Genomic DNA, 27,068 nt, shown 5'->3' on the forward strand with positions numbered 1-27,068 from the left:
GAAACTTAGAAATCTTGCCTTGCCAACTAACTGAAATAAAAGTATTAAAATGATGAAAAATGAAATAAAAAATAAAGCTAAATAGAAATATTTTTTAACAAAATGAATAAAAATGACGAAAACTGAAAATATAAAAAAGGAAAAGTTACTTTAAAATATTAATAAATACTATATAAATAATACATATATCTCACCTTTGGCAACCCATCCATATCACCCGAGCCTGTAATCAAAAGCAGGTAAGAGTGAGACCATTAGAAATGTTTGCTATTTTGTACATATTAGATGTTTGTATGACGGAGCTTTACCTAAAGACCCGTTCATATGGTGCGGCTCCATCGCTCCCATTCCACCCATTGGACCGTCGGGCCCCGGCCCCATTGGGAACTGCAGAAACACATATACTATTAGCCTCCAGTAAATCAACGATGATATTAAATACTGCATTAAAACATCATCTTACGTTCGGTCTGTTGCCACCAGGGCCGATTGGATTCATCATCGTGTAAATGTTTTCACTGGAATTCGTCGAGTCTACGAGAAAACAGATGATATTTCGTATATAGCGTTTCACTGGGAAATTCTCCTCAGCAAGCTGATGCATTTACACGCCGTTTCCCAAAACGAGAGCTTTCCGTTTTAAGATAATCTCCAGTCACTATCGTTATGAACTTTCAATAATAATAAAAAGACTGATATGAAATTCCAGATAAAATCCTATGGATTAGATGAACGCAAACTGACCTCCTGGGCTTGGCATGATGGGAGTTCCTGGAGGCCCGCCACCTCCTGGAGGCCCCTGAGAGACGAGCACAGAAAACGATTACTCAAAAGGAACATTTCGGACAAACAGAGAGACTAAATCTTGTGCGTGCGACTCACCACATAGTTTCCTGGTGATGAAGATGAGTATGCTATCTGTGGGAAGAAGAGATAGTTATGAAGCCGTTTCTCAGAGTTATTGCGATATTGTCATTTTTGGAAGTGGCACTCACTGAGTTTGCGTTAGGATTAGGCCACGGCCCTCGACCTCCCGGACCCCTGAAAACACAAGAGGAAATGTTAAGGTGCGTATAAGCGCAGCAGAGACAGTGTAAGTGTGTTATACTGTGGCGTCGACTCACATGTTCATGCCAGGCATTCCAGGACCGCCGAGAGAGTTCGGAGGAGGCCTCATTCCACCGCCGTAGTTCTACAAATGGAGGGATGGCAAAGGTTAATCTACATATGAAACATGTTACGGCACTGTCACTAGATTGTGCTTTTCTTTCCCTGAATTCCCTTAAATGCTAAATTCAATACCTCATCTTCAATATATTAATCAATTTTCTAAATTCATAATAGTATTATAATGACTACAGGTTCCCACATTCTATATAAAAATTATAATATATATATATATATATATATATATATAAAAAGACATTTATTATAACAATGTCCATTTCCATGGCTTCTTATACTTATTTATTGCTTTTTATTAGATTTATTAATTTTATGTACTTTCAATATTATTATTTTTTTAGACCTATTTGCTATTAAAATTGCTATGCATTTAAATTCTATATAATAATATATCTAATGAATGAATAAATAATAACTAACATATCAACTATAACAATTTGCAATGGCCTCATTTATTTATTTTAAATTTGATTATTTTATTTATACTTGTATAATAATATATAAATACAATAAATAACCTGTGTTTTCTATTAAAATGTCCATGGCTTTCTTTAAAATTTGATTTCATTCTCTCTCTCTCTCTCTCTCTCTCTCTCTCTCTCTCTCTCTCTCTCTCTCTCTCTCTCTCTCTCTCTCTCTCTCTCTCTCTCTCTCTATATATATATATATATATATATATATATATATAAAAAAATCTATTAATTCTAAATAATACAATATAATAATTCTATATAATAAGTAAATAAAAAAACTATTCCCATAGTTTATTTTATTTATTTATTTTATTAGATTATTTTATTTATATGAAATATACAATACATAAAATATATATTTTCTATAATATATACATTTCTATAACATGTAATCTAACATTTCTATTTCCATGGATTTAAATTAGACACTAAGATTTTTATTTTATGTTTATATTTTCTATGACTATGTTCTCAGGGTTCCCAATCTAAGCATGACTGTTTTATTGAAATGAACATCAGCCAACCTGTGGGCCCATGCCTCCCATTCCTCTGGGTGGGTTCATCCTCATTGGGCCGCCCATGTTTGGATGTCCTGATGGGGAAGAGGAACCACAACACTTTTACAAATGCCATAGCAAAACATTTTTTGTTGGTTGTAAAGTCTATGGTGCAGTGTGGTACCTTGCGGTCTGGTGGGGTCCAAACTGTTTGGCAGTAGCGGCTGTGACCCGGGGACTCCAACGGGAGGCTGAAACCAAGAAAGAGAGTGTGAAACAAGAGCCAAGCAGACAAAACGGCAATAGCAAAATGCAAAAAAAATGAGGGGTCGTGGGTGGGGTCAGTACCTGATTTGGCATGCGGAGTGATGGGCGGGGTCCACCTGGGTACCGTGGAGACATGAAAGGCTATGGGGAGAGAGCATAGGATCTGTCAATCAAAAGACAGGGTGGAATACACCACAGTTAACCTGTCATTATAAGCACTACTTTAGGGCTTTCCACACTTTAAATAATTAACTTAGTCCTGGGTTATTACAAACCCTGGCTAAATAGAACCCTGGATATTCATATGCTGATAGTTCACACTTTACATGCCTATCCCCTGGGTTAACAGTCAGTGTCATTGATTGGACGAAAATAACCCGGGGTAAGGCGCAGAGTGAAAAGCCCTTTTGTTTGAAACACAGTATGCCGCTGTGAATTCTCTTTAGAACATATTCCTGAAACTGTACTTGATGGAAATCACATGCACTATAACTCTGATGATTATACTGGACTGTCCAAAAGCAATTTATAGCATCTTATGGATTTATAATTGATTAAAATCTTATGGATTTATCATTTAAAATGAAAGAAAATGAGGTAACACTTTATTTTACAGTGTCCTCCTTGTTACATGTAGTTCCTATAGTTATAACCTATAAATTATGCATAATTACATGCAACTAACCCTAAACCAAACCCCAATCTTAACTCTATAGTAAGTACATGTAGTTAATTATTATTCCTCTGCACTTCAATGTATAATTACACTGTAACACAGACACCAATAAAGTGTAACTAAAAATGTTTAAATATAGCATGTAATATTCGAGATGCACAGTACAACGGTTACCAGCAGGGGGCGCAATCACACTACCTAAAAGACATCAGTTTAAGCCTAAAGGGAAGACATCATAAACATTGGTTCTCTACACTGACAAGGGGAGGCTGCTGCTATCACATTGTTTAACAGAGGAAACCTATGGTATTTTAAACAAGACTTTACAGCGAGAACAAAGCTAGAAAGAGGTTTCACAGAAGAGCAGAAAGAGAGAATGACCCCTTGCATGCAAAGATATGCTAAACATCATATCCCAATCAGGCATGGAAGAGACAAGTTACAGCAACAAGTAATTTGTCTCTCCACAATTAAAGCAAAAATGCTGCCTGATGCCACAGCCTCGGCCAATAAGAACATATTTGCACATACATGCTTCATACACAGCTATACATTCAACCAATGAGATTTCACTGTGGGTGAAGTCATCCAGCATAATGTCACAAACAAAGCAACCGGTAAAACGATCTATCAATCAAAGCTTTATTACGTCACAGAGTAATAAGTCATTTCACGGGCTTCGATCCAACAACCATTTGGATTGACCCTTCTTGTTCAAACTTGGTTCCCACTCCGTCTACCCATGTTCGCTCCAAGTTGCAGCAAGTTTGTGTACTCAGAAGGGTGTGTTGGTGTTTGCGTATTTGTGTTTGAGTGCCTGTGTTTATGCTTGCATGTGTAAACGCAAGAGCATGTTTATGTGTGCGTGCGTGTGCGCATGCTGCATTATTAATAGGATATTGATGGACTATGAAGGACTGAGTGCAGGGTGTAGGGAGGGACCAGTCTGCAGAGTCCCAGCTAGATGAACTTCCACTCCTGATGGGCTGGGCCACAGCCTGCATTATTTATCTGGCAACATCGTCACTGTCAGCGAGGAATATGTGCATGTGTGCGCACGTGAGTGTTTTCAGAGAGAACAGAGAATGAGGTAATGGACTGATTTGTGCTCTATCTAGGGATGGGTCAAGATGGCAACCAGTCGTCCAAAAACTGAACTAGATTAGATTTTTATTTTATCCTTAATATAATATAATTAAATTAGCGTGAGTCTAATAGTATACAGTCAAACCAAAATGTATTCATACACCTTCAACATTTCTCACATTATCACAGTTTCTTTGCTATATGTTAGAAAATGGTAATAAAATATATGACAAGAACTCAAGAGTTATCAAATCAGTTGATATTTCACTGGTTTTGGCCATACTTATGTTAGACTGTCTCACAAATGAATTAGGTTGAATAGCTGTCAGTTGTCAGCTGTTAAATTTAAGTACACAATTAGATAATACCAATTTAGCTCAACCAATTACCAAGCAATGCTTAATTTTGTTCAGTCTGTGGCGTAAAAAGGTCGCATTAGCAATTAAAGAAAAAACACTTAAGCAAAACATGGTCGGGTCAAAGTGTCTGAATAAATTTTGGTCCCAAATATTCATAATTAAATTTTACTGGTAGTCCACTGTATGAATAATTTTTGGGTATAATATGTCACAGTTTACTTTATTTTGCTATCCTCACTTACATAAATGAACTATAGTGCCCTGCACCCACTAGTAAAAAAAACACATTAAAAATTATATCTGGTGTCTGAAATAATTTTTGGTTTGACTGTATACTAAAAATGAACTAAAAATCCTGTAGCTCAAATAGATCTAGTAACACCAAGGACATGGGTTCAATTCCCAGGGAATGAGTAAGCCGATAAACTATATAACTTAAATGCAATACAATTCACTTTGGATAAAATAATCTGCCAAATATGTCAAATAAAAGTAAAGAGTTTACAGTCAAGTCAGATTATTAAGGTTGGGTACCGAACTCTGTACTTTTAAGGACACCTACCGAATGACGTCGGTACTACAGAGTACCGATTAACATTAAGTCAATCGGTGCCAAATTTCGATACCTGAGAATGCATCTGGGTCCGAGAGTAAGACTATTTAAATACGAATCCTGTATGTGCTGCGTGTCTCTGTGTGAATTAATGGTGTGAAGCTCACTCTGTTTTCAGCCTCTGCCGTCAATTTAGATACTTCTCAATGTTATAATACTAACACTAATAACAAATTATCAAATCTTCATTTAAGGAATAATCCTCCATGTTTTAATTTTAACAGTATAAAGCTCAGTTGTGCAGCATGTTTGACAAAAAAGTTTGTTTAATTTCATATTACTACTTTTTTTTTAGAATACACAACAGAATTTGTGAAAAACAACATTTCATAGAAATTACCTTCATTTTTTTTTCTCCCAATTAATTTAGCTGTAGCCTACTATTTACAGGTAAATATTACAGTATACAAACATCACAGACAATGGCAGACTGCGACCAAGGCAGCTCTGACATAATGTCAATAACACTTCTATAAATGACTTAAAGTTTCTTAACAGTTATTGAGGTAAACATGCCTAAAGTACTGAAAAAAGGTACCGTTGGGTACCGGCACCTAATTTCATGTAGCGGTACTGGTACCGGTATGGATAAAAAGTGAACGGAACCCAAACTCTACAGATTAGTCGACTAGTCATTTAGGAACCCCATCCCCCATACCCCATACCCATTTACCTCTTGGTAATGGTGATGTATGTAGCCTAACCAGGGACAGGGGTTGCAAATTAGCTTCAGCTAGAAACCCTATATGCAACACATCTGTTCAAGTTATTGTAACCTGTTACAATGTGTCTCTTTTGCATTGTCCCTGACAAACAAACAAACAAACAAACAAATAAATAAATCAATCCACAAGTTGACTTTCTTTCTTTTTTTAAGTCTGAAGTTTTGCACACTACTAGATCTAGCTAGTTAGGAAATGCAAGGAGGAAAAGAAGAATGGAGGGGTGAGGAAGGAAAGGGTGAATTGAAAGTTGTGCCAAAGGCACTCCTGAAATTTTAAACTATACCCAACATGTATCTATTGATGTATCTGTGAGGAAGTACAAGAAAACAGGGGGAAGTGTGTCTTACCTGGCCATGCGGCCCCATCATGGGGTTGTTGGGGTTGTGTGGAGGGGGCTGTGCATGAGGTGATGGTTGTGACCCAGGTGGGCCCTGAGAAAGAGAGGAAAAAAAACAAAACAGTTAGAGATGTTACACTCGACATACCATTAAATATGTCTTTGCTATGGTTGACCAACAAAGTCTTGCTGGTTAAGATTAGGTTAAGAAGTTGATGATTCCGATGGTCTCTAATAATGATGCAGCCCCTAGATTAGTAATAAATCCACCATTTATCCGCCAGCAAAGGGCATCTCCAACAGGGCTGGGAAGCTGCTGAACCCCATAACAGAGCTACACCACAAGGCCTCCAATGGAGTCCATTATTGGTAACTGAGAGAGGCATATGGCCTTTACCGAGACGCCTGTTCCTGTACCACATCCCTGTAGAGAGTGACTGAGGAATAACTTGGGATTGTGCGTGTGTCTTGGGTGAGGCGTGGGGGGGTGGGGGAGATGGGGGCGCCGTATGTTAAATGAAGCAATTAATAAAATCATTTTCTACCCAGCTAAGGAGATAACGGCTTGGCACCAAACTACAAAACCATTACGAGTAGCCCCTCCCGCCGAGAAAAGGAACGGCACATAGTATTCCTAGCGGGACAGTGGCATAGAGGACAGCAGCAACCACAGAGTCCAAGTGTTTCAGAGAAGCAATGCTGCTTCCCAACCAAAAGGGGGCAGTGTGTAGCCACTTGCCGAGTGACTGTCGGGACACAAAGTACCAAGCAAAACAAAGCCTGGAACAGCAACACAATGCATATTTCATTGTTGTTTCTGTGAACATTACAAAAAAATTAATTCGACCACTTTTTTGGCAAACGTCGTGGGATTGAGCAATTTGTGTGGTTGAGGGTGTGCTGCCTCAGAAGGATGGTTTTCAATGGTCTTGGAAGTAATTTTTCTGATAAGTGCAGCAGTCACAGAATCGGTCAATAACCGAGATGATAAATGCAATGTGACGTACCATACAGGATGTAGATGTCATCAAAAAGATCTAGCTGTCAAATATTTCAAGAAACCTCACAAACCTGTGTGCACCAGAGAGGTACTTTGACTTTAAAGTCACCCCAAATGAAGCAAACAATTATTTATTTAGATTTTTGTGCAACTGTCAGGAAATTTAGAGACAATAAATATGTCAAAAATGTCAAGAAATCTCACAAAACTGTGTGCCTCGAAAGTAACTGAAAATGATGCAAACAAGGAACTCTCAACTCAATCACAACCATCCATGAGGCTACATCTTGGGAAGGTAGACAACGTAACTCAAAATAGAAAGTATACTGAGATTTGCTTGAGTATGGGACATGACTACATCAACAGGACTACAACCCTGAAATAAGCCCAGCACTGTACAACGTCCCAAGACTCCTGCACCTCGCAGCAAGTCAGAACAAGATCCTCCAGTCCTTTTAACCTTGATGGAACTCTCCCTCTCTAGAGTCTGCCAGTCTTTCACTTTTCTCAGTGTTCTGTTGGTTTTCAAGAGGTTTTTTTGTGGGAGAAGGGCTGATGAAATTCTCCCACCACCTTCGCTCAAAACAAACTCATCCATTTCAGATGTTTCCAGCTAAAGTTGAAACTATTTCTCTTTTTTTCCACTCCTTGACTTAGCTCGCTCCCTTCCCTGCCTCCCTCTTGCTAGTCTGTCCTCCCAAGAAGAGCTGGTGCAGTGGAGTTTCGACATGAAGATTATTGAAGAGGCCGACCTCGTGCAATGGGGGGGGAATTTTAAAAAAAAGTGGGAAAAAAAAAATAATAAAAAATTTCCAAGATCCGGGCCAGACGCCAGCACGCAAGCTTTGGGTTTCTCTCCCTAGACTCTCTTCCTTCACTCTCAATCTCTCTGCAGGAGGTTGCTGGGAGTCTGGGCATGCGAGGTACAGATTAGGATAGTCTGGAGAGGGTGTACAGGAGGGTTTAGCCCTCTTCAACTTCATCCCCATCTCGAAGGACCATGCTGATCACACGGCAGCTACTGTGGTCACAGTATGTGTTAATTATCACTGCTACATCTGGAGCTGCGCTGGAGACACAAACAGAGGCTCAAGCGTGCACGTTTTGGCTGCATAGCTCCACTACCAAAATGCTTTTTCAACTTAACTGAAACCGTGTACAACTTACTTGAGTACCAGTATTTCTTACAGAATTGTTTTTGTCCCCCTATTGTTGGACATGCCTGAATGGTACGCAGTTCCACAAGTTAGTCAAATGTTTATTCAATAACTGCTGTTGACATTCAGTGAGTTATTCATTAGAATGCTTCAAAATGATAACTCGGGAGTTCATGAGACTTTTTGATTGAATCACTAAAAGAAATGATTCATGTCGGCGCCAATAGCCCCATGGTTAACGCGCCGACATATAACGCAACTGCGCCTCCGGCGACCCGAGTTCGATTCCCAGCTCGAGGTCCTTTGCCGATCCCCTTCCCCTCTCCCTCCACCCCCTGCTTTCCTGTCAAAATCTCTACTGTCCTATCCAATAAAGGCACAAAAAGACCAAAAACATAACTTGCAAAAGTTAGAGCACATATGTCCGATTCTTGAAACAGCAAAGTTTTGATTATGACTGCAGAATCAGCATGGATCACAACCTGTTCCAATCACAATTCTATTAAAACAGCTAGAAAAAAAGCAGCTCCAATTATTAGCACAACTGTGTCCAGCAGCCGTGGCCGACAAGAGTGGGAGGAAGCAGTAGTTAGCTCTTGAGAGGTGTGAAAGAGTGATATACTGGCCACTAGGATATATGCCAAGATATAATTTGTGTCACCAGACCACAGCAACTGGTCGCGTGGAATCGGGGAGCGTACAAGGAACACACGTGGGCCTGGAGGAGCCTGTCTTTTTGCAATTGTTGCCTCATTGCCCTCTCTCTCTTCCTTCTTTCATTTTCTGTCCTCACTCTCTCCATGCCTCTCTTTTGCCATGCCCTGGGCTGCTACCAAGAGGGAATTACTGCAGTGGAGCACAAAGTCCTCCCTCTTCTTCCCTTTCTTAGTTCTCTCTCTCTTTCTCTCTCGCTCTTATGCACACAGGCGCTATTTATAGAATGCAATGTCACTCACGCAACAGTCAGATCGCTCCCTGCTCTGAACACGGCTCATACAACATTAACACTCTCCTCCACAATTCAAAGACCATGTCCATGTTCTATCATCCAATCCATGTGATGCTCTACCTGAAGCTCATCTCAGCATCTGCTGCTTTATAGGATGCTCTATCAGCTATTCTCCCAGACAATCTGCAACATTCTGAATGTATTATTGTCTCTGCCAGTCCACCTTGATGTTCTATCTATTCAATAGGATGCTCTATCAGATGATGTATCTGCCACTCTATCTTATCTTGACACTTGATCTACTCTATTGGATGCTCTATCTAACCTACTGTTCTACTAGATCAATTTGCTGTACCGGTCTTCTATCTCCATTGGATCCCTGATCTGCAGCTCTATCTGATCTTCTATTTACTCAATTAGATGTTTTATCTAACCTTTCTGATGTTTGACAAGATGTTAGACACTGTATCAGATTTTCTATCTAATGAATCTAACATCTGTTTTATACACACATTCTATGGGATGCTCTATCTGAACTACATGATGTTCTACTAGATGTTCAAATTTGCTGTATTTACTCTTCTATATCATTGACTCCTTTGGATCTTCTATCTGCTGCTCTATCTGATCTCCTATCTACTCAATCGGATACTTTATCTGATGTTCGACAAGATGTTAAATCCACTGTCTCAGAATTTCTAACCACTGAATCTTATGTTATGTATACTCAATGGGACCCTCTATCCTCCACTCCATCTTATCTTCTATCTGATGTTATCTTGTATTAACTTATCTTGCATTATCTTTTCTTCCATTGATTCTATTGGATCCTCTATCTGCTGCTTTATCAGGTGATCTATCTAACCTTCTATCTATTCTATCGAATGCTTTATCTGAAATTCGACAAGATGTTAAATCCACTGTATTTTTATCTAATGAATATTATATATGCTCCATGGGATGCTCTATATGACCTCCTAGCTACTATTTGTGATGTATTACTATATGTTAAATCCACTGATTCAGATCCCCAATCTGATGTATTTTATGTTGTATCCATAGATGATGTATACTAGGTATACTGTATAGTCTGGCGCTCTATCTGCCATATACAGAGTAGATACAACAAAAGATACATCAAATAGGAAATCTGAAATAATTAATGAAGATTAATAATATATAGAACTAGAAGCCAGTAGAATATATAGATAATTTTGTGCTGTTTTTTCACACACAAAAAAAATGAATTCATAAGTATTATATCTTATTACTACACAAGTTGGACCCAGAGATATAATGAAAATAATTGTTGACTAAGAAAATGTGTCTAAGGTAGTGTGTGTGTTTGTTTAGAAAGGTTTCTCGCTTGTCTGACTATAAATAGCTCAATAAAGATCACTATGGCAGAGGAACTCCCACAGGCGCCTTGACTTTGGGAACTATGCCCCTAAGCATTCCCCCAAATCCCAGCCTTGAATTTAAAATACACAGATATGTTGTTAGATAAGTGTTGCCAAAGAGCTACAACCAAGCACGCATGTTTTTACCCATTTTGGCCTTAGGGATTAAACTGTCGAGGCATTCACACTGATCTCAGATCAGGGGCCGCAACTCTGTTTGTGTCAGTGTGAGTTGCTACTGTACTGAACAACTAATTTAGACGTAAAATGAAAATGAATGGAAATACAGAGAGGGAGAGATAGCGGGAAAGAAACATCTGGACAGGGATTAGAAGAACTAAAGGGGGGTTAGAAAAAGGAGGGGTGGGGTGAGGGACAGAAAAATGGTAAAAGCTTAACGCACAGGGTTAAAGGAGGAGGTTGAACGGGAAGGTGGGGGAAGGAGAGAGCAGCTCTTACTTGAAAGAAGCCGGGAGGCATGGGTCCACCTGGCATGCCATCGTTGGGCGGCATGTTGCCCATCACAGGACTGGGAGCTGCTGCCGCACTCTGAAACAGAGAAACATGCAAAGCCTCGTCAAAAAATTGATTCTAAAATAAATTCTAAACAAAATTGCACCTTTCAGCCACTCAAACTATTCTTTTAAAGTTTGTAAATAATTCCTCTTCTTCCAATAACAATTCCATTATTCCAAATCGACAAGATTTGGGTTTAAACACAACAACACACAAATAGAATCTCTTGTCAAATATGGGAGTTGTTCTTTAGGTTGAAGCCTGGGCCCCCCAACACCCCAGACAAAGCAAAACTCAGCAGTGTCTTTCCCATGATGGTAAAGAAGGGGTAGACAGGGATTACACACGACCCAGCGCCCCCTTCCTCCACCCTGTAATCAGATCCCTCACTCTCGTCTGGGTGGAGGAGGGTAAATCGCCTCACTGCCGCTGACCTTAATAGTCCAGACACTCACCGCTGACCCTGAGAGGGCAAAGGGCACCGTTTCATACACCGACATACACAGTCATAGGTACACGATTATCTCCCTTTAGCTCTAACACATTTGTAATAGCATATCACCCACTAAAGCCACATACAAGTATATTTAAGATCACATATAGTCACACACACCAACAGGACAGACAGGTCGACTTGTAGGTCCAAAGACAAATTTGACTAAAATTCCTCTGGGGCTTCATCCCACCAGCACCTAAGGTTGAGAAGAACTGGCACATTTTTTCAAATGCTTTTCATGACCGTCGGTTCTGGTAACGAGTCTCAAATGTCTCAAAATAAAAAAAAATTGAGAATAAAGGCCCATTCACACCAAGAAAGATGCGCTGCAGTTATGTTGTATGCTGCTTTAAATGCTCAAGCTCTTTAAAGTCTGATTACTGTCAATGTTTTTAAAAATTCAATGATATAATTCTCTGTGTCGTTATTGTTACAGTAGATGTGTGGAATTCCATATTCTCATAGAATTTGAACGAATATTAAAACTTTGATGTTATAGTATCGTCCTCGGTGTAGACGATTCAAATTGTTTCTCTCGCACAAAACTATGATATAGCTTCAGAATACTTTTATGATAGTTGTATGAAGCCTTTTAGAGCTTGAAAGCCTTGATGTGCTTTCATTATAGTTATAGTTCTAAAACTGTTCTGTGGAATAAAGTCTGGTACAAAATAAAGTTGAGTAATTGTCAGAATTTTCATTTTTAGATGAACTTTCCCTTTAAGACATTGACAAATCAAAACTACCACAAAACCCTCACAGATTTACATATAATTTATATACAAGCACGCACTTTCTCAAAAACAAGGGAAGAAAAAGGGTCCGGAGGCTGGTGCTGGGCAGATAACAGGTGAGGTACGGCCAGGCGCCGTGTTTGCTTGCAGTGGATGGACTGGCGAGTGTGTTTGGTTAAGGAGAGGGAGGGGGAGAGTGACAGATCGGGCTGGAGAGATTTTGTTTACACAGTGGCTGGTGTAGGTTTAACCAGCACAATGACACACGACTCTATTGCCACAGCATATGAATGAGTGAAAATGCAAAAGGAGGGTGGATAAATACTTTCATTAACACACAGAGATGAACTAAAGGAAAATCACTGGCCAGAATGACCAGTGGCCCATCAGCGGTAACAGGAGTCGTTGGTAGCTCACACGCACACAGCGCAACTCCACTGCACTCAGGTAGAGCGGCAGAGGGCCCAATCGGCTTGTTGCCATGACAACTCAGACCTTGGCTCTCCCGCTCTCTGGTGCCCATTAAAACCCTCAGGCCGTCAATCACTCGCCCGGCCAGGGAGCGAAAGAGAGGGAGCGCGAGAGAAACCGAGAGAAGAGAATGAAGATAGAGTTTAAAGGAGCCTGTGGCTTTTGATTGGCCTGGCTGCTACTGCTATCTCTCTCCCTCTCGACCACATAAACAGACACATTCCAGTTCCTGTTAACACTTCTCATGCCGTGCTTTGCATGTTTGCTCAGCCCTCATCCCTTAAAGCAAAGAACATTATACAAGAACTGATTTTCCAAATGTTTTACCCCTTAAGGTGCGGTCACATTTAGCATTGTTAGAGAATTTTCACTGGCAAAATCCTGTGATTTCAACAGGAATCCATGCAAGTGGGAATTTCGCATGAGGGCGAAAGATTTTCCCACGCAACTTTAGCAACGGGTTCCAATTAGTCACAAAAGTTTGCCGTGCTGAAACTGAAAACTGCTTGGTTTGAAAGCGACAATGCAGCTTTTATGGCCAATAAATTATGCTGAAATTTAGCTAGGGTAATTGCACCTGACATGATTTCAATTTTAACAAAAAAAAAAAGCTATATCAGCCAATAATTTTAACAAAACTGTGACTTTTGTCATCAGATCACAGCTTTGCTTTGAAATTCAAAGTTTCATAAAATGATATAAAATATATAGCCTATATATAAATGTGTGTGTGTTGTTTGAATACATTTTTAATGATCATTTTCCACTGCCAACAACATGTACATGCTTATGTGCATATTTTGTGTCATGCTATTGTGCAGATTTCACTATTTTGGGAACAGTATTACAGCAGAAATAAAGCTCATCATAGACTATGTACAATAAATGTACCCAATTAATTATTAATAAACCATGAATAATTTTGGTGACCTATACGTTTCACCTAGCATCCACACATACATACACAAGTCCAAACCCTCTGAAGTAATTAGCCACTGCTGTTTTAATTATCAGTATCAATCGTAGGGCTCGGCTGGGCAGCAGACAGCGGAGGAAAGGCTTAATCTGGGCATCGATCTGGAGCACGGATCCAGGATGAGGAATGGATCCTACCTTATCTGTGCTCAGACGAGCAGGGTAACCCAGATCAACGGCCGACAAACACATGCACACATACTTTAGTAACAAGAAGTCACTGGCTATTCAGCATTTATGCTGAATGAGCAATACAGCGGCTCAGAAATGGACGTGTAAGCATGGAAGTCATCTTCATGTATTAACACCAAGTCAAATTAAGTCACCTTCAATTATATAGTGCTTTTAACAATATGGACTGTCTCAAAGCAGCTTTACAGTGATAATAGGAAATTAAAGTATCAGAGATTGTTTTGGCTTTACAGCAGCTCTAGAATATAGTTATTGTCCAGCTAAAGTTAGTTTTGATCGATTCACTTCAGTTGCAAAGATCATAAGGTATTAACTTAGGGGCCGCTAACACAACATCGTTCTAACAGGAAACCTTTAACGCGCTCCGAAAAAACAACAACAATTATACATTTTATAAAATGCGTTGCACGCATAGCCTACGACGTAAGCCCTGTTCACACTACAAGCGACTTTGTAGCTGCATGTCGCCAGTGGCTGGCGGTGAGGTCGTTAGTGGGCGTTCCCACTACTGGTTGCCTAGTAATGTTTGTGAGTGACATTCATGGATGTTACTCCATGTTGTAGACAACAAATCTGTTTTCTTGCCTCTACAAGCTAACATTTTGGAAGGAAAAGTCTAAATATAAATGGAATCAGTACATTAAATGCATAATATTAAAGATGAATGAGAAACAGCGAGTGCCCTGTGCTATCGTGGCTATTTAACTGCAGCAAATGGGCAAATACTGGTCTTTCGGAGTTCACGAAACCATCACGAGTCAGCACGGCGAGTACCACTGTATGTACACGGAGACATATCATACATTATTGGACAGTTTCGGACTGCTAAAATAAACTTCTCATTCATCTTGCCTCGGTCTGACGCAGCACTGAAGAGTGACGGATCACGTGTGCTCCACTGACTTCACTCCTATTGGTTGTCGCTCCCGAAAGTCGCTCTTCATTTGCATAAAGTTAAACATTTCTCAACTTTGTCGCGTCGCCAGACACGCCCCATCCAGTCGCCAACGGTCGCGACTGCGCGTGTCACCGGAAGTCGCCCGCTCCCCATTGAAAATGAATGGTATCGCGTCGCTTGGTCGCGTGTAGTGTGAACGTAGCTTTACACCTCTCCAACAATTTAACGTGTCAATTCTACGCGGACCGCACGTGCTCTGATTGGTCTGCTAGAACCCCTCCCTCGAGTTTCACATAATCCCTCTGCATGTGTAATTGCACGTCAATGCGGACAACGACGCAGAAGTATAAATGAAAACCGACGCGTAGCCTACAGCGTAGAGGATACGACGCAGAAGTATAAATCAGCCTTAAGGCCGGCTCCAGAGAAAACGACATGAACTCACACGACATGTTAATTTATTTGATAAAAAATAATTAAATTTTTTAAGATCATTTTGATCAAAGTAATTCCAGGGTTCGTACACATTTTTACCAATAAATTTCCATGACTTTTGAGGCAATATTCATGAACTAATGTTCCATGAAAGTCTATGTATACATAAAAAAAAAAAAATCTACAATAGAAAAAAAATACATGTTCCAATTTATCATAGCATATCTTAATTAGAATTAATGACTATTAATGCCATCTGTTAGCTAAGTATTTGTTTTGATAAGTCCAAGCTGCGACTGTGTGCTGATGTTACTCCACGCAGAGAACAATGTCAGGTGACTGAATACTGAATGTTAAGTATTGTTATTTGTTTAACCAATGTTATCAATGTAAACCAAGGCCCCTATTATTATTTAAAGGGGCAGTAGGTGATCTGGAAAATGCTAACGTTAGCCTGCTAGCATACGATCACACCCTTCCTGTAAATCGCTGCCCAAAGCCACGCCTCCTCCAAAACACATGAAGGCACACACACACAGAGTGTGTGCTCTCAGCAAAGCGTCACAAGAGACGGCGTTAAACTACCTCATGTCTTAAAGCACATAACATTACAATAAAAATGAACATAGCTCATTGAGCTCGTTGTTTTGGAGGAACTGTAAATGGTGGCTGCTTTTTGTTTGCGGTGCTCCGTGACTGACATCTGTCTGTACTCTGCATAGCATGAAACGCACTGATGATGTATGATGTCTGCGTGAACAGGGTGCATGAAGGTGTGTAAACACAAACGTTGCTAGGCAGGTAGGATATCGTATTATATCGTAATATAATGACTGGACAAACATTTTATGGTCCTACACCTTCCACAGACGATATACATTTATATAAAAAAAATATTTTAGACCGTTTAACATAGTGATTGCTAGCAGGATATGAGGAGAGTTTAAACCAGTATAACAAAAAAAAAAATTCTGTAGAGAATCACCTATTGCACCTTTAAGTAAAATTATCTCACCTAAATTGCTCACTCCATGTATTTGAGATATTTACAATGGGATCATTTGTGTCATGGGATGGGATCACCTTTTGTGACGGTGCAACACTATCCCAAAGTGACAATTCTGTCAGCTGTCCCAAAACATGAGCGAAATTATGGATTACTTTACTTAACTAACCTACAGCGCGAAACCTGTGGGAATGAGTAAAACTATGAGCATTACTCGCAATCAAGCGCTGAAATTCAGGCCGATTAAACACTATTATACAGATTTTTGTGAAACAAATTTACAGGACTTTTCCAAAACTCTCCGGGTTTATTTATTTTTCCAAAACTTTTCCAGGCCTGGAAATTTCCATTTTAAAATTTAATTTCCAGGTTTTTCCATGACTGTACGAACACTGCAACTTGTTCACATGCTCCACAGCGGCATTCAATGCATTTAATTATAACTGTGCGTTTTAGTTTGCGTTCTTAGGATTTATCATGGATTCACCACATTTTTGGCCAGCAAAGCAACATGTAGCAAAATTACTATTTGTGCACACCCCCTATTGTTTTGCAATGCTATTGATTTTATTTGTCAGAAATGTCTTTATTGTGATATCCCTAATCCAAATATGAGATTTTTTAAAAAACATTTAAAACATCTTCCCACTGCATTTCAACACACTCACTGCCTCCTCTGCTCTTTCTCCCAACATCCCACAATTCCAATAACTCAGTCAGTGAAGTTGACTCCATAAAGATTAGCCAGTGAGGACCAAAGCCATAATCAGCCATGCTGGCTGACAGATGTGCCTTTTAATCAATGGCAATCTACACTGCGTAACATAGGGAAGCCACTATGACAAGGGGTCTCTCTCTCCATTGCTCCCTCTCTTTCCCTCCCATGGCGTCAACAGCTGTTGTATCAATCAGGTGAATTAATTACCAGTAAACAAATCTGCTGAGGAAACCCCTCATGTACACCCACACCCCGCAAAAACATACACACACACACACACACACATACTGTATTCCCAGAACCCCTAGCTTTCTCAATCTCAGTGGCCCACAATTATGCTTGCTCAAGGGCCTAATCATAAGCCATGTACGGAGACAAGTGTGTTAATGTGTGTGGACAGGTGGAGAGAAAGTTTTCCACCCAGAACACCTTTTGAAATGCTGAAGCAGCAGTATAACTCTGAAACATGAAAAAAAAAAAAAGACAGACAAATAGAAACAACAACTATATGTAGCCACACTCCACCTGGTATTTACATTAGTTGATACACTGTCACACAAATGTTCCTACTGTACTGAACAACACGGAGCAAAATGCTAATGTGGCTTTGAAATTTTACTTAAAAGTTATTTGCTTGGAATCTTGCGTTTATCATTCTTGTGCCGCTACAGAGAATGATGGGAAATGTATTTTTGCAGCACAAGCATTAGAATAAAAAACTAAATGCTATATTGTACATTAACAGTACTTAAACTTTGTAGAAAATGTAATTGTACAATCAGCATTCACAAACAAACCTTAATGATGAGTAATACTGACTACCTTTCAAAAATAGAATTATTGATCTACCCTAAACTCAGAAAGTCAGGTCTCAAAGAAAATCCCACTGCTAATTCCAAAACTGCGGTGCTATTCATCTTAAATGTGATGACTCCGACATGATCTGTTAGCAATGTTTAGCAAAAATGCTTATCAAGCTTGAAACAATCACATCCAATCCAATCAACAGATCACACCAACATCATGCCACCTCAGCATACCTATGACAAAAAAAATATATGTATAACTGTATATTGCACAAAAAAAAACTTTTTTTTTAATTAAATAAGTTTTAAAACCTACTTTCTATAGGTAACATCTTCAACATGTCAACTTGAAACCAATGTAGAGTAATAAACATCCAGAGCAGTGTTTCCCCTAGGATTTTTTTCAAGGGGGGGGGGGGGGGGGGGGGTAGATCCCCCGAAACTAGTGTCGCGGAGCGGGTGTGTTTACATTGAGACGTATCTAAATTCTACAGTACAACAGTAATATATTTCTGTCAAGTTAAACCAAACTTTTTTTGACGGGTTGCCGTGGAGACCTTTGAGTTTGTGTGTTTATGACATGACGATAGTTTTTCTCAAATGAAGCGGTTAAATGCTCACAAAGTGACTTTAAGAGCGGATCTAGAGTCTGGAGACAAAAAAAAAAACAGCTTGGCGTGTGCTTCAGCGTGTGTGTGGTAAATTAAACTGCACATCATCTACACCATTCATTCACACAGAACATGTAGGATTTGTATTTAAATAGTATTTTTGCGGTTTAATATTCACACACTAGTCTATCGCATTTGATTTCAAGTGTACTGAACTGCTATATCGGGGGGGGGATATAATTTTTTTCATTCTTTCAGGGGGGGCAGGGGGTAGTTTTGAGGGGGTGGGAGATAAGATAACATTGCAGAGATAAGAAAGGGAGGAGAATGGCTCGTTCTAAGTGCAGACACGGTTGTAAACATCTAAGCAATAGACTGGTAAAGGTAGGGTTGGATTTGACGTAGAAATGTTTTAATGTCAGTGTTGCCATCCTATAGCTAATGTGAAACACGTCAGGCAGTCATATTACAATCCATACATTGCAAGAGTGGTTGGCGGGAAGGGCGTTCCCATTGGGACTATTGATGCCTGCAGAAAAGGGGAGTTTCCCATCTCTCCCTCTCTTTCTTTCTCTCTCTGCTTTCATTTATCTTAAGTACGCCCTCTAAGCAGGCAGAAATCATTCCTCTTTGGAAAAGAGTCTCTGGAGTTCCTGCTACGGGGTTAAGGAGCTTAGCGTACTATAGTTAACATTCACAGAGTCTGAACGCTGGGAAAGTGTAGGAAACCTAGCAGGCTGTAGGTATCACAGAAGAGCTGGAAGCACAAGGAAAAAGAGAGGGCCTTGTTCCTGCCAGACAGGGGCTTGGAGAAGGGAAAACACAAACGGCATTCCTTAGACAATGAAGGGTCTGTAGCGCTGGACCTTTATGCTTGAGGCGCCAACAAAAAAAAAAGAAACACAATGAAGGAGAAAAACTATGGGCAGGTTGAATTCCTAGATGAAAAATGATAAGAAGAAACTGAGAAGAATTAAGTTGTGGTGGCAGAAATAACCTGGTTAACAAGAACAACAACATAACACATCAAGAGTTAAAACAAGTTTCCCTGTTCTTCAAACTTCAGCCTGGTTAAAGTGGCTTTGGGTTCCCTCAGATGTCCAAATCCACAATCCCTTTATGCAGATTGTGAGTGAAACCACTGAAACTGAGTCAGCCAACTCGTAACTGGCTGTAGCAAACAGTGGTCAGCCCACCCAGTGGTCAAATCCCTCTACAACAACTCAAGTTCTCTTCTCCACAGAAAGTTATAAAACTGTCAATAGATGTGGTAGCATTAGTGGCAACCGATCTTCAAAAGCATACAAAAAAAAAAAACTGTCCTCTAAATTAATCAAAAGCACCTGAAGTCTCACAATCACATTTGCTGAAAAAAGGCATCCAGGAGCACATAGCTTTTCTCCAAAGAGCAGTGTATAACCGCATGCATGTCATGCTAACCTGTGCTAGCATTCCCATCAATAAATAAACAGCCTGACAGAAATATCTCTCCCCAGTCTCATGCCCCAGCACATGCTAGGCTAGTCTCCATCTTTTTCCTTGGAGAACAAAACAATTTTATGATAAAAGGTCTTGCAGCTCAGGAAAACAAAACAAAATCCCTCAATTTGAGTGGAAGGTACTTTTAGCACATAGTCCAATGCATTACTTTCAAGAAGATTCTCATGGTATGTGATACACAGATAACATGCATTCAATTATTTTATTATCTTGTCTAACATTATACACTAATGTGCATCTAAAGCTTGATCATCCCCATATATGTAGATCATTTCCACCTGGAAAGCACTTTTGTATCCACTCTACAGGCTCACGGCCGGCAACCAGGCTCCAGCTGCCCATAATGCATTGCAAATCACACCACGTTTATCGAAAGGGTACACGAAAGCCATGACACTGCACCGAGTCAACGGTTCCACTTGATTGTGATCGTTTCTGTCAGAGGAACTACAATACTAGTCTAAGATCAGCCAAATTAACAATCCATTCAATTGGAGCTCAGCTTAATTGCATTAGCCATGTAAGAAGATGGAAAGCAACTCTGCTTGTGTTGTAATGTGATTAGGGTGACCCTTTAAAGCAAATATTTGGTGTCAAAGTTATGGATGCTCCGATCAGGATTGTTGCAGCCAATGCCAATTTCTAGTCATCATGATCGGCCAATACCGATCCCGACCATTCAATTTATATAAGTGATATGCAAGTTGACTGGGGTGTTAACCCCTCACACCCTGAAGGCATTTTAAAGATTTCATGTGATTTCAAGTGGCATATTTAAAAGGTAATGGCTTATAACTCTACATTAGGCTAACATTGAGTACATGGTCTAATTTCTTAGAAAACCTTTAAAGTTTGATCATGTTTGGAGGTTCTTATGTTACAATACTGCTCAGAAAACCCCAGAAAAAGGGATGGAATATAAGATTTATTTTGTTATTATTCATGCTTGGCATGATGATTATTATAAAGTATATATGACAGGTCATAAATTCACAGTTCACAATCATGTCAATTGCATCTGGGCAAATGTTTGTGTTGATATCTCAAAGCAATCAAAATGTATGGCATTTGAAACCATGTAAGCCTTTTTATCAAAAGTCCAAAAACCTCTCCAAATAAGTGAGTGTTTTACTGAACATAAGAACTACTTACATGTGTAAATGCCACAAAGGATAAAAATATTTATAATTACATTGAATAAGTAACAAGTAATAACTAAGATCCTGGTTGATGAGTGATGATCTTCAAGCACTGTTTCAGCTGTGCACTCCTATTCTATGGCTCATAGTAAATCAAGACCTGTCAATCTGAGTGATCGATCCAATCCAAGAGTGCTCCAGCTGTAAAACGGTGTCCAATTTGTCTCTACACACCATCCCTATCCACCATACCCGAGATCCCGTTTCCATTGGTTGAACTTTTAAATGACGTTGGAAAACAATCGGATCCCGGAAGTCCTACTGCTTAAGCCAAGCAGCATGTCATGTCAGTCCGTGAGGATCTTCTCAAGATCTACGCATCATGTTATGTTGTGTGTGTGGACTTGTTTGAATGTTATTATCGGCCGAGACCGATCTGCGGCCGATCGATCGGAGCATCCCTAGTCAAAGTGTTTGGCACTGGAAGGTGAAAAATTATGTGGGTTTGATCCTGATCTCAAACAGTAAAGGGGCACCTGGACCCTGGGGACACCATAAGGACACGTGTCCAGCAAACTTCCAGCACACAGTGTCTGTCTCTCGCTCTAATCTCAGTCTTGATATAGTGTTCTGTCTCTCACACATTCTCTGTGTTTATGCTAATTCTACATGTGAACACGAACAAACCGCAAAGCCCCAGGGGGTAAAAATGGGGTTGTCTGATTCCACACCCTCCCTTTCTCTTCTCTCTCTTTCTGTCTCTCTCTCGCCAACCCCCCCACAATAGAGTCTGGGTGTCAGGCAGCTCACAGAAGCCGTTGTCATGGTGACAGGTCCTGTCTGTGTTCCGTCCCTCAGGCATCTCAGATCCAGAGAACGCTGTATTTTTGAGAGGTAGAATGAGAGTCAAAGAGTGATGGAGAGAGAAGAAACCAATATACATAGACATTGGCAAAATGAGTCTACACATTTAGAAAATTTTGTAAGGAAAGATGGAGGACGTAAAGGAAAGGGACAAGACCAGGACACAAGGATAAGGGGAGAAAAGAACCATTGCCTTTTCTTTGACCCGCCATTGTTTATCTGATGAGACACAGAGAGGTCAGGGGTGGCATGGACTGGCCTATCAACAGAACGCCTTCCCAGAGCCAGCAAATAGAGTAGGCATCTCACACCCTATTCCTGGCACCCTACGCCCTCCACCTGACCTTTCAGACACCCTCCACCGGTCCACTCCAACCCATCTGACCCAGCATCCTGCCCTATTTCAATGAGAGACTGCACGCAGATCCCCTCTGCATTCGCTCCGTATCATGTAACACGCCTAAAACATGGTGCACCTGGTGCTGGCTAAAATAAGGTCTCTTGTAGGGGCCTTGTCAAGAAGGCCATGGGCCTCTCTAAAAAGATGTCAACAAGTCAGAAAACATGAAGTGAAAGCAAGTAATGCCAATTCAAGATGTAAGACAAAGCAAATACTTGATATTGCTTCAAAATGCTTTGCTCGAAGCTTGCAGACTTTTTTCTCCACGCTGCACGTTCTTGAAAAGTGAGATGCTACCACTGGTCGAGCCATCTGGATTCTTGTCCATTGCTCCAGATGACCACAAACCCTCCACATTCAAAGGACTAAAGAGTTGGCACTGCTCTGCAAGTGACATTTAGGAATGCTAACAGTAGTAAACCTGTCATTTAAAAATAAAAAAATGGCACACAAACGATTCATCCAGAGGTGCAGTTGCATAAAGTCTTGTTTCTTACTTATTACAGCTCTTGACTTCCCCCTTTAGGGCCATCCAGCATGTTAATTGCAAGGCAAACAATCCGAGAGCCCACATTAACCTCCAGAAGTCTCCCATGAGTGGAGGTTAGTTAAGCCCTTTTCAAAAACCTTAACGCCACTGGACAAGTACCAGTTTGAAGCTAATCCCACTGGAGGAGGGACCCCTTCCCTCTAAATTTGCACAGCAGGGGAGAGCTGATGAAAGTACCAAACGATATGAGCCACATCAAAGGAGGTGCGGAGTGAGACAAGTGCTATCACTTTGTTTGACCACTATTCTGTTAGTGACGGTTAGCAAGCTGGATAGATTTGTCAGCGGAACAATATGACTTCACTCATTACATTGAAATGGCCCTTGTATTCAATTCCCATGGTGTGCTTTGAGTGTTTGCATGGGGTAACGCTACATAACTAGTGTTTTATGGCAGTTGAAACTTTTGGGACAAATTGGTATGGTAATATTTTAAATTGGTGTCAAGATTCGTTATTAAAAGGGTCAGATTAGGCCTTCGTTAGTCACATTAGAGTATAGCTAGTAAGGATGTGCAAAAGTACTTAAAAAAAAAAAAAAAAGACCAGTTGAAGGATTGCTGCAACAAATTGCATTGAATAATTAGGTTTAGAGCTGACCTGACCTGAACAGATGCATTTCTTAGAGATTTGTTCACATAAGACACGTTCTTGTGTTCGAAAACAGCTGGACAGATTACAAAAAAATGGAAAGGAATGGAAAAGCAAGGTCAAGATGCAAGGTCAAGATTTTAAAAAGTTAAAGATTTCACACTGTATCTTGAAACCAAACACTCAAAAACTGTGCGAAGCATGACAAAATGGTCAAAAACATCCGTCTCTATGAATGGTTGTAGAGCCACTAAACAAAAAAATGTAAGTAAAAATTATGTAGTCAATGTCAGTAATCGATAAGCCAGTTCTTAGGCAACAAGTGGCTGAGTAGTTGTCTAAGAACTGGCTAATCGATTATCCTATCCCTAGCCCTAATAAAACAATCAAAACTGGATGCTGAATTGCAGCAAAATTGGCTCTCATAAATCTGATATGAGAGACATAGCTATCCCATTTCTGCAAAACTTGGGTAATTTATTGTCATATTTACCAATCTCAAGAAATTGTTGGTTTTTCACACTTTAGGAACGGGTCTAGGTTGAGCCAAACATTTGACCAAGATACAATGATTCTTCTTGTTGGTACTCTGGGAATGCACAGCCACAGAGGCAATATGCCTGGACAGATGGAAACAAATTAGTAACAAAACAGTATTAGCATCCCTTGCTTGCTCACCAACAGTCTACTGTCAACCCCCACCCCTACCATCCGCATCTGGCATAGATCTGGGTTTGGTCTGACACAGGCTCCTAGACCAACTATGTTCAGTTCCACACTCTTCGGACCCCTTGTCCCCTGTCCCCCCTCCCACATAAGCTTGCAGGAAAGTGCAAAAAAAAAAAAAAAAAAAACCTTCTGTAGGTCGGCCAGATTAAACTGCCACTGTAATCCGCTTGGCTTTCACCTCCTTGTCCTCAAACGAGAGATGAAGAGAGAGAGAGCGAGAGCAGGGAAGAAAAGGATCGCAAGGTAAAAAAAAAAAAAAACAAGGGCAAAGAGAGCATTAGGAAACCAAAGACCACAACTAAAGCAAAAAATGAAGTAAATGAACATGAAAAAAGACAAAGAAAGCAAACATAAAAAGCTAATGGGAATATGTACAGAAGGGAATAAGGAAAACCAAGCAAATAAGAAACCTAGGAATAGTTTTTACAGGAAGGAAGGAAGGTATACTCAACATCACTACAGCCTTCAAGAGGTACATCACCTCAGCTGACCAAAACTATCAACCAAGGGGCTATAAACAACTCAAACACACAGTAAAGATAACATGGGTGAGGACCAGCGTGGGTGTTTGGAAGTGTGTTTATGTGTGACTTGAGAAATACAGTGTGGAGAAACTTGCACACACAAAAAAAAATGTTGGAGAATCCTGCAGGAAGTGGGAGGACATCCAGTGAGAGAGGGCGGTGATATACGACAGGAGCACTTCAAACAGCGAGAGCGGTGATGGACAACTCCTAAGACCAATAAAACCCAGCAGGGGAGGAGGGTGCGAGGGAGCAGGGCAAAGGGAAGAGGAAATAACTTTATCTTTCAGACAAAACAGGAGGGGGAAGAACAAGGGTAGTAGATTGAAGGACCACTTCCTAAAGATGTTAACAGCTTTTCTATTTCCAAAGAAAACACATCGGACACCATTGTAGCTCAGTGCTGAAAACCAGCAGCTTTAGAGGTGCAAGCTTGACCTAAAGAGAGTAATTTGGGGGTCCTAGGATTAATAGAAAAACCCAACCTCCAACTGACCATTTCCATATAATGAAACACTTAAGCACACAGTCATCAAAAAAAAAAAAATAGGCCTACTGTCCATCATTGTGGAAGTTAATGGAATCCATGAAGTGCTTTCCTTTTCAGGTTTTCCACTAGCATTCTTTCAGGAAAAATGACTAAATGATATTGTCCTCTGTCAATCTTATTTTTTCTACCCATAATACGCAAACTCAGACAGTTTCTGCTTCACTAATACTAAAGTTTAGTCAAACAAGGGGTTTCAAACCTTATGATGCCAAGGACCCCCAAATATCATGATCTCCTTTGTGAAAGACCCTCTCTATATTTTCAAGTATAAAGACTCATTTGAACTGTGTGACATTATAAAGCTAACAAGATGTTTTCCACCGATCCCCTTATAAGAACCCTAGACCACAGTTTGAAAATCTCTGGTTTAGAGAACTCTAATGGCTCGTTTCCACTGAGCAGTACGGTACGGTACGGTACGGGACAGTACGGTACGGTTCGGGTCTGTTAACCATGATCTGGCTAGCGTTTCCACTGCCAACAGTACCCTTACTTGATAGGCGTGGTGTTTCGATCGACGTCATTTTCGCGCGAAGAAGAACATAGTAAACTACAATGGATGACATACAGCAGATCTTGTTCTTGTTCCTCGACATGTTTGTCACAAGAAGACAAGCGCCGACATTAGGCTTTTCTCAATATCAAGTACGCAAAGTTTGTAGGCTACTTGCCATGTGCGACTCCTACATGCAAATGGTACAGCGCGTTCTTAAAAGCGTCACTCAGCTCGCTCTGCTACTCATTTGCTACTCATCTGCTACTCACTGCTACTGGTTATCTCTGTTACTCTGTATGTACATTTTAAGCAACAATAAAACGAAATATGTTATAAAACACCACTCTGCCTCTTTTCGTTTTCATTTAAATAAATTAAACATTATAGGGACACAAATGTGGTTCATGCGCAACGCATATTGATTATTCACTGCACGTTATTCGTTATTCTATTTATAACAAAACTAAATTTAAACAACCCTAACGTTACCTCTTTTCGTTTCAATAAAAAAAAAATTCAACATATTTCAGGCAATATATGCATTTGTAACAATGTTGCAATAAACATCAGTGATAATCTTGTAATAAAAAAATGACAAGAAACCATATTTCTTTTTGTAAAATTTCAGTTTTATCAATAATAGCCAATATAAAAGTTTAAGTAAAAGGTACAAGAAGCTATACAATAAGACGTAAAGCAAACAATTCAGTCAAATGCAGCGCTCTAGTCTAACATTACAACAGTAAAGTTAAATACAAATAGCCTATAACGTTAATATGAAACTAAACTTAGCCCTCAGCCAAAACGATTGACAGGGAACGAATTATATATTCACGAGACCAAAGATCGCCCGTTAGGTCTACACAAGACGAATTATATCTCATGTTTAACCACTACCGTCAGCGGCGAACGTCAGAAGAACTATAGCCTAGCCGAGGAAAGGCTCATCCAGCCGGGAAACATGAGCGGCGAGCGCCCCTCACAACCGAAAAAAAAAAAAAAATCATCTTTATAAATAAACCACAGATTTGAGCTTTAAACAACTACATTCTCACCTGAAAAACTCTTAAAATTACATTTCGTGATACAGTAACAGTAGTATTATATTAAACTGTATATTAAAAAATGGCGCTTCTTATGTTGT

At 40.0% G+C, this 27,068-nt stretch overlaps 1 protein-coding gene across 1 annotated transcript in view; it reads right to left on the bottom strand.

The window, feature by feature from the left end:
• Nucleotides 1–27,068, bottom strand: part of ssbp4 (single stranded DNA binding protein 4) — a 68,746-nt gene that overhangs the window by 4,763 nt on the left and 36,915 nt on the right. Inside the window, exons 5-16 of the mRNA XM_084416786.1 lie at nt 11,184–11,273; nt 6,229–6,312; nt 2,504–2,563; nt 2,340–2,406; nt 2,183–2,250; nt 1,125–1,192; nt 996–1,041; nt 883–918; nt 745–799; nt 464–534; nt 309–387; nt 195–223 (exon numbers count right to left, since the gene is read on the bottom strand). Of these exons, the coding sequence (XP_084272912.1) occupies nt 195–223; nt 309–387; nt 464–534; nt 745–799; nt 883–918; nt 996–1,041; nt 1,125–1,192; nt 2,183–2,250; nt 2,340–2,406; nt 2,504–2,563; nt 6,229–6,312; nt 11,184–11,273 (753 nt within the window). The remainder of the gene's footprint in view (nt 1–194; nt 224–308; nt 388–463; nt 535–744; nt 800–882; nt 919–995; nt 1,042–1,124; nt 1,193–2,182; nt 2,251–2,339; nt 2,407–2,503; nt 2,564–6,228; nt 6,313–11,183; nt 11,274–27,068) is intronic.

This window comes from Rutilus rutilus (genome assembly GCF_951802725.1).
Source record: "Rutilus rutilus genome assembly, chromosome: 8".
Classification (NCBI taxonomy): domain Eukaryota; kingdom Metazoa; phylum Chordata; class Actinopteri; order Cypriniformes; family Leuciscidae; genus Rutilus; species Rutilus rutilus.